General features: G+C 49.8%; 1 protein-coding gene across 1 annotated transcript; it reads left to right on the top strand.

The window, feature by feature from the left end:
* The first annotated feature begins 1,332 nt into the window (after nt 1–1,332).
* LOC133103700 (apoptosis-associated speck-like protein containing a CARD) lies at nt 1,333–2,620 on the top strand. The gene is made up of 3 exons (XM_061209212.1): nt 1,333–1,653; nt 1,880–1,936; nt 2,302–2,620. The coding sequence occupies exons 1-3, from the start codon at nt 1,380–1,382 to the stop codon at nt 2,556–2,558; spliced, it is 588 nt and encodes a 195-aa protein (XP_061065195.1). The 5' UTR covers nt 1,333–1,379; the 3' UTR covers nt 2,559–2,620.
* Nucleotides 2,621–8,864: the final 6,244 nt, after the last annotated feature.

The raw sequence follows: 8,864 nt of genomic DNA, 5'->3' as shown, positions 1-8,864 counted from the left end.
GATGGGGAGCAGGGCCCTGCTACTCTGCTGGAAGCTTTTGAACACATGTTGCAGGTAACACAGCCTCAGTCATTCCTTCATTCAGCAAATCTTCACTGAGTACCTATTATGTCCCAGGCACTCTTGATGCTGGAGATTCAGCAATGAACCAGACAAGGTCCCTGCCCTCATAGAGCTCATGTTTTAGTGGGGAGGTGGGTGCCTAAACACTCAGTTACAATTTAGTCACAATTGCTATGAGAGCTACAAACCAGTAGCAAGTGTTTTGAACTGGAGGGATTCTAAACCTGGTCTCCCAGAAGTGGCATTTAACTTTAGACCTAAAGTCTTGAGAGTTTGTCAAGCAAAGAGTGAGGGAAGAGAGCTCCAGGTTGAGGGAATAGCATGTGCAAAGGCTTGGAGAAGCAAAGGAGCCTGGCACATTTGAGGAACTGAGAGGCCAGTGTGGTTGGAACTCAGAGATGGAGTGTGGTCAGGGTGTGGTGCAAGACAAGGCTGGCGAGGTCCACAGGGGCAGACCAGCAGGGCCTTCCCAGCCATGTTAAGGGCAAGTTAAGGATTCTGGGCACAGCTTGGCCTCCAACGCCAACCCACGCCATCCCACTCCAACCTACACCAACCCAAGCCACCTTTCATCTGCTCTTCTGGGTCAAGCCCCCTGACCCCAGAATAGCTCTCTTCCCATGACTTTCCCTCCAGTCAAGAATTTTCTCAACCATTACAAGTGTCTCTTGTCATCACTTCCCAAGAAACTCAGTTCCTGGGGGACCAAATCCTTGCTCTCCCAGGAAGCATTTGGCAAGGTTTCAGGCACCATCAGGTAGCCCATGTTATGCTGGAATATTTACTAAGTGAATGAGTGAGTGTTATTATCCCCATTTTATGGATAAGGCTTGGAGAGAGAAAGCACACAGTTATCTCTACCTGTGGAATTTGGGAAGCTACATGGCTGTTAGGATTCTATGATTCTGATCCTATAACAGGGAGAGAGGATGATAAGGTTTAAGGAAACATGGAGATTTCAGGGTTCCAAAATTCCACGATTCTAAGCCTTAGCACTCCAATAAACCAGGTTCCTAATCTGTGCTACCTAGTCCAAGCCTGGAGAGGCAGGCAGCACCCATGAGCCCTTTTCCACCAGGTCTCCTGGGTCCCACCTCGTAGACCAGCCAAAGGATGCGATCTGGGCGCCCCCCGATGGCCAGGAGAGAAAGGGAAGGAACGCAGTAGTCAGAAGCCTAACACCCAAGGGCAATGTTCTGGGGCAGGGACAGGAGTGAAGGCGGGGAGTTCCAGGTCCCGCCCCAGAGCAGACTTCCTGCTCAGCAGCCACCCCAAGTGAGCTGAAGCAGCGGCTGCCGGAGGGGACCCCAGGAGCCATGGGGTGCACGCGTGATGCCATCCTGGATGCACTGGAGAACCTGACCGCTGACGAGTTCAAGAAGTTCAAGATGAAGCTGCTTTCAGTGCCGCTGCGCGAAGGCTACGGACGCATCCCACGGGGGACGCTGCTGCCCATGGATGCTGTGGACCTCACCGACAAGCTCGTCAGCTACTATCTGGAGGCGTACGGTGCCGAGCTCACGGTGCTCGTGCTGTGCAACATGGGCATGCAGGAGGTGGCGGAGCAGCTGCAGGAGACCTTGCGCAAGGGTGAGTGCGCCCCCTCCACACAGGTCCAGACCAGTATCCCCTCTACACCCTCCTGCCAACCCAAAAGTTCGCCTCTCCCGGAGCTTCCGCTTCCTGTTTCTCCTACCCTTTAATAAAATCTCCTGCTGAGGAGGCTTCCGGCGCTTGGTACTGACTTTGGCTTCCGGACCAAGAGACCCCTGACCCCAGAAACACTTGGGAGACACCACTTAACATTTTCTTACAGGCCCCGGAACCACGCCAGCCGGGATCAAGGCACCTCCCCAGACAGCAGCCAAGCCAGGTAAAGCCTTCAACACCCAACCTCACCTACCTGGGCACCTCACCAGCCCCGCCCCACCGTACCCCTGCATAGCCTATCTCTTGTCCCAAGGCCAGGAGCACCCAAAGAGCACAAAGCTAGGCCAACCCTCCCCACCCACCTACTCACGAACACCTCCTGGGGCTGAGCCTGGTTGGGAGGAGAAAGGAAGACAAAAGTTAAACTCATCCCACTATACGTAGAGTCCCGGTGGCATGCCCACCTTGAGCCCCACCACTTAGGGTTGCATTCAGGGCAATTTCTAAAGAAAGCCTAGTGTTCAAGAGGGACAGGCTCCAGCACCCACCCTGGTCCCAGCGCATCCCCTCTCCCCCCTCCCGCCCCAGCACTGCACTTCGTGGACCAGCATCGGGCGGCCCTCATTGCGCGGGTCACAGACGTGGATGGGGTGCTGGACGCCCTGTACGGGAAGGTCCTGACAGAGGATCAGTACCAGGCAGTGCGGGCGGAGCGCACCAATCCTACCAAGATGAGGATGCTCTTCAGCTTTGCTCCAGCCTGGAACCTGACCTGCAAGGATCTGCTCCTCCAGGCCCTGAGGGACACCCAGCCCTACCTGGTGGTCGACCTGGAGCAGAGCTGAGGCATCTTCCCCAGCAGTGGTCCCACAGACAACCCCTGGCAGTTCCAGCCAACTTACCTGGCGTCTCTGATTTTTTTTTAATATACATAATATATGAAAAACCGGCTTGTACTTGGTGTGTTTTCCTACTTCCAGCCTGGAAGCTCATGCAGAGCTGAGCTACATACCCAAGCGCCGCAGCGGCTCAGATGAAGCTCTCGTCTCCGCCTGTTCCTGGGGCAGCAGGCTCCCCAGACACTTCATCCTACCTGCCTCAGTCACCATGGAATGGTCCCTCACTCACCATTTGGTGGCTCCCTTAATGCCACCCCAGAGGGTCTGCCCTTGAGACCTGTGAACACAAGTTAGCCTTGTGGCCAAGGTCTAAAAATTGAAATAGAAATATGTACAAAGGGCCTGGAACTGTGGGGGGCCAGACTTGACAGATGCATTTAGAAACAGACTCGTCTACCAAGCTTCTCTTTCGCTTTTTCATAGGAAAAAGAATTGCAAAATGAGAGCAATTTTCAGGGGAAGCGACAAGAGTATCATCTAAACAGGAAAGAGCACAAACCACCAAGTACTCCTGGGGTTCCTTCTGGCACTGACACCGGCAGGCGTCACTGCGCCCTCTGCTCCCTCCCACCCACTGCAAGAGGGGTTATAGGTTACACTTTGCCCAGAAAACATGCCAACCACAAAAGCAACTTCAGGAAATGAGTTCTAGTAGCTGTTCCTTCTCTTGATGAAACTGTGCCCACAAAAGAAAATAGGAGTATTTATTTCCACAAAACAGCACTTAGGGAGCCTTTCCAGAGGCTGTTAGGGAACCAGATCCTAGGACCACATCCTGAGTACACTTTGCACCCAAATTCTTTCTGGCCGGCAGGGGGTGGATGCAAAGCAACAGGCAGGCCCCAAGGAGGCCAGATATCCTATCCTTAGGAGTCAGATCATCAGACTTGGCGATCCAGGCATGAGGGTACAAAGTGTGCCATTCACAACGATAGACCAGCGCAGAATGAAAAAGCTGTATGAAGGCTTCACTTGGAACACCCTCCCTAGACACAAGAATGGACAGATGCAGTGTTTATCCCCCTCCCCCCACCCCACACCGTCTAACACTTCCCTATTCTGATGACCGGATCACCAGAGCAACAGGAGAAAACAAGCTGTTTGCTGCAGGAGGAAGCTACCAAAAAGCTAAGCTAATGACCACTGTCAAGGCTACAGTGACATGGGACTGCTTCTAATGCCATTTAGGACTCCAGGAGGAAAGCTGAGCTTCCCCAAAAGCGGGAATCAGCCCACTCACTCAGGATCCCGTGGGCTCATCTTCTTTGGCCAACTACCCCATAAAATAAATGATGCTCCCCATTTCACCCTCAGCCCTTTTCTACCAAGTCTTCTTAAATCTTACAAACCAAGCCTTATTCAATCCTAGATGTGCTTGTTCCCTTATGTTCTGAAGGACCTTACCATTTCCCAGACTGAAGCTGTCTTCCTTTTACTATCCCTGTATCTCGACATATGGCAACAGCAGCAGCCTAACCAGAAAACAAGAAACTCCAGCATGTTCCATAAGGCCCAGGTTTAGTCAGTCTTCCAACTTACACCCAAACACCTTCAACTTCACTGCCCCCAAATGGCGTATGCCTTCATGTCTTACCCACAACAGGCCTCCTGATCTCCCCGCTTCTGGTCAACCACCTTCAAGGGCCTGAGTATTGAAAACTGATGGAAATGGACTCCCTTCTAACACTAAGACACCTAAGCCCCGCTTCCAGCCTGACCCTGAATAACCCCATCCAACCTCTCCTACCTTCCTCTTCACACCACCGGATCTCAACACTACTTACACCCCCTGCCCTACCGCACGCTGGTCCCCTGACTCTGGATACCTTGAAACCCACCTGTCCTAGCGTGCCCAGAGAGGGCCTTCCTCTGGGCTCCAGTGGCACTTTCACCTAGGTTCCCTGTGGTAGAGCAAACCATATTGTCACGTTCTGTTTTCACACAGGACTCTCCCATTAGAGCCCCATAAAAAGACATCTTTTCAACCTCTGTACAGTGCCTTGCATGTGAAAAATAATAGCAGTCACTGTGTATGTCTAGTGTCTTTTTTTTTTGAACTTCATAGGAACCTAATGCTTCTCATGAGATGGAGCCATAACACTTCCTTGCACAGCAGATGCTCAAACAGAGCAGCTACAAAAACTAGTGCAGGCCTGAGGCAAAAGACACGGTTCTAAGAAACAGCTCCCCTAAGTTGAAAGACTTCTTGGGGGCTTTATTTTTCCTTTATATTTGGTGGGGGGGGGGAAGGGGGAGGCTCGGAGTTCTACCAGCCACAGCATACTGGTTAAGGACACACTTCTGCAGCCAAAGGACAGATTCAAATCCCTGCTCTACCCCACTCACCAGTTATGAGACTTACGGCCAGTTTGTACCTCAGCATCCCATCTATCAAGTAGGGACAACAGGACATAGCTCATCACCTAACAGCAACTGGCCCACAGCGAGCACACATTAGTGTCAACAGTGATCTCCAGGACGTTTTCGTTCCTAGCTCCTCAATGGCTTAGGCTCCTCAATCTGGAACAATCAACATTTTCTGCCCAAACCTCTAAGCATCACAAGACTGGGGAAAAAAAAAAAAACAAGCAGATCAACAGCAAATGTTCGATGGACCTGTGCTAATTAGAACAAAAACCCACATGCAGGACCCAGCCTTCCACAAGTGATGACCTTTTTCTTAGCTCCTGGCTTAAACTGTCTACATGGACAGTTTTGTACAAAATTGAGTTCCCCTTTCCAGACATGGTGGGGGGAATTAGCAGAAAAGGAGTCTCTGCAGAACTTCAGAGCATCGCCAGAGAGGTTGCAGCACCCCACCAGGACCTACACACTGAGTTAGAACCGACGTGCTAACCACATTGCCAAGCGATTCAGGTACGTATTCAACTTAGACACACTGCTACAGAGAGAATCTGGCTCTGCCACCTCAGTCAGACGGTGACAGGTCTGCAGAAGCCTTCTCACATACGGATTTGCCTTTTCACTCAGGGAAAGGGTATACAGGATGGGCCCGCTTCCCCTCAAATTCTGGTTGGGGGGGGGGCAGGGACAGCCATCAAGCTAAATCTGACAGGTTCTTACCCCAAGCAGGCTGCAGTGAGGCCCTAAGGATCCTGCATGGAACAGCTACAAGGAATCAGCGCAATTGTGCAACACTGCCACCCTGAGGTGCGCGTGCAGAATGCTACCTGGAAGGCCTGGCTCCTGCTTCCCTTCAGTTTCTTCTTCCCATACCCAACCCCACCCTCCTTGGCATTCTCTACCGGGAATGGCCTAAGCTCAGTTCCCCACTACACACAAGGAATCCCCTAACTTCGACCCTGTAGTCCAAGCTCCCTTCCTGTCTCCAATCCCTACACTGGTGGCTCTCAATTATCCTTCATGTTAAAGGAACACTTCATGCTCGCACTATAACCCCAAGACAATCCAAGGAGCTGAACAGCACAATCCATCCACAGAGCACTATTCCCAGACCCAAACTCCTCTGACATACTTCTGTTCCTCCCTCAAAAATATTCAGGAATTTTAAATTCAATGGTCTCTTAAAGCTCTAACTGCTAACATCATAGGATTGAGGGGCAATTTCTACAAGCCCAAAAGTCAAACCTGCTGGCAAGATCCACTTGACACTACTTCCTTGTTTCTTAATACGCCCAGCACCATGAAGATTACCATCTGCATGGGGAGGTGAACAAGATAATTTTTGTGGAAACCTCCTAACTCTGAATTATTTCAAAATAAAAAGTTAAAGATAAAAGGAAAGAGACTAAGTACTGAGGGCCCAAAGGCAAAAAAGGAAGTCTGAGTTCTGGAAAAACTGGAGAGGAATGGCTGCAGATGGGACCTCACACTGAGCTGAGCCTCTCACAGACTAGTAGAGGGAGTGAGACCTGGTTACAAAACCCCTGGTGGAAGATTGACAGGAGACCAGAAGTGGGAAGCAACATGCCTAAATAAAGATGTTAATGTGTTGAGTCTCATAGGGGCTGGACCCAGCAATGACTTAACCTCAGCCCTATATCCAAGTTACTGAAATCCAGCATGTGATGGGGAAAAGGCGAAAAGCCTGAGAACTAAATCAGTGGAAGCAAACAGACCCGCAGCACACTTCTCCCCACCACAACCTACCCTCCTCACTTCTCCCTAGTTAGCCTGTCCCAATTCAAAAAAGCCAAGCGCCTAAGTGCTTCCAGACTGCAGGCCATTTTCCATAATTCAGTAATAATGTATTCTTTAGATCTCTAAGGACTAGCCTAAGATCCTCATCAGAGAAATGACTATTACCGGCCTAGTGCTTACAAGGGAATGCAGCAAAGAGCAGAGGGCCCGAAGTCCAACCCCCTTGAGGTCTCACTCCTATCTTCTCGCCAATGGATAAGCTGGCACCAGAACCAACGACATTCCCTCTGTTCCTAGTTCTGTCGTCATCCATTCTTTTCTCCTGGAAAAGGACCCCAAACTGGATCTACCCACTAGACACTTGGGACTCTATTTTCTTTTACTTAAGAGCAAGGCCCATCACTGAAGCCCTTTAAAGGACAAGAACTAAATACCAACAGTCGCAGTCAGTAACTGGGTCTCACCCAGAGCTTCAACCTCCTTCACCGCTAGCAGTAGGGATGAAGGAACCACAACCAAACCCGAACACCAGAACCCTACCAGGTGAAGCACAATAAACTTCTCAGAGACATGGATAGTGCCATTCAAACCAAGCATCACTGTAAGAAAGCAGATCAAAAACAGCAGAGGCAGCTGACCGCACCAGGGAGAGAAACACTGCCATATCCTTCCTTGGCTCTAATTCTGAGGGTTTCTCACGTGTACCAAGTTCAGTAAGCCAAATGAAAGCACTGCCTGGAGAAGCTCAGCCATTCTCCACCCACTCTTGGTAGAGCACCTCCACACATTAGGGAGGATAAAGCAGCTATTCCTTTTGACAAAGCCACAGCTTCCGTCTCAAGTCACCAGAGATTGGAAGATGAAACAACTCTTAAGAGGAGAATACTTACAGCATACTTGACAATTTTAAACCAAGAGAAAAAAAAGCACTTCCCACCAGGGGTCCCAGGCACTCTACAAGCTGTGCTTCTGACAGCGAAGAAGCCTGTTGCTGTTGGCTATAATTTTCGGTTCTGTACAACTAAAATTCAATTGCTTGGCAGGGATGGGCGTTTTCTAAACTCAGTTTGAGCTGGAAAAAAGGCGGGGGGGAGATTTTTGGGGTCAGGAAAGGCATGTAAGGTTAACGGGCACTAGTCTGAGGTTCCAGCTCATCAGCCCCACCCTTTGCCTTTCTCAAAATTATCAATGACCTCAGCCCTCTGGGTATAGGCAGGATGTAAACATGACCCAGCTAGACCACTGTCTCCCTACAGACACCTACCAAAGTCCCACCTTCAGGAAAACTAATGGGGGGGGGGGTCACCCTGAAATATAAAGAACTGCCTCTACCTTACTTTCCCAGCTAACCTTCCCCCCTTTACCATCTCCTCTCCTTCCCAAGTCTCTTTCCCTAAAATTTAGCATCCTCTTAAGGCCTAGGCAAACAAACGTTCGGGATAGGAGTCTGTCCCTTTCAGAAAAATGATTTCAGAACGAAATGCCAAGAAATGAAAATGAAGTGAGAAGACAGGGACTCCATCCTGGAGTCGACCATTTCCTGAGAAATGAGAGCCACATCACCCATGCACTGGGCATGAAGTGAGCAAGGCCACGGAACACCGGCCATTAAGTAGGTGCTCAGTTACTCTCCTTCCTGCAAAACACCCAACTGGCTAATAACTACATGCTCCAATCATGATCAAGCTTGAATACCACCCCCAAAGCAACCTAATTTGTTTGAGCCCCACTCAGAAAAGTGCCAGAAGAGCCAAGAGGCCTTAAAAAAACAACACAACTACTATAAATAATAAACTCACTAAAACCAGCATGTGAATAAACATGGTAAAAGAAAAACTTCCAAATGGTTGGACAATCCTGGGCCAACACACCACATGTTTCTCATTTACCCCTTTCATTCATCTAGTTTTTACCATAACAGAAAAGTTTAATCTCTACTTTCAAGGATACACTTGACCTTTTCTCCCCTGAAACAAGTATCAAACACTTTATTCCAGTTCCTGCTAAGCGGGAACAAACAAATTATTCCAGTTCCCACAAGGCAGGTTGATCTGAAAGAGGAAAACTCCCCACATTCTTGACCTGGACATCAACGCTCCAGGAGAGTGAAGAGGGGGAAGAGGAAGAAAA

This window comes from Eubalaena glacialis, chromosome 13, assembly GCF_028564815.1.
Source record: "Eubalaena glacialis isolate mEubGla1 chromosome 13, mEubGla1.1.hap2.+ XY, whole genome shotgun sequence".
Lineage (NCBI taxonomy): Eukaryota > Metazoa > Chordata > Mammalia > Artiodactyla > Balaenidae > Eubalaena > Eubalaena glacialis.
The sequence above is the reverse complement of the archived record's forward strand: the minus strand, read 5'-3'. Positions and strand labels throughout refer to the sequence as shown.

Coding starts and splice junctions, on each gene's coding strand:
- LOC133103700 (XM_061209212.1), top strand. CDS start 1,380: ATGGGGTGCACGCGTGATGCCATCCTGGATGCACTGGAGAACCTGACC. Junction 1,654..1,879: donor GCAGGAGACCTTGCGCAAGG/GTGAGTGCGCCC, acceptor ATTTTCTTACAG/GCCCCGGAACCACGCCAGCC. Junction 1,937..2,301: donor CCAGACAGCAGCCAAGCCAG/GTAAAGCCTTCA, acceptor CTCCCGCCCCAG/CACTGCACTTCGTGGACCAG.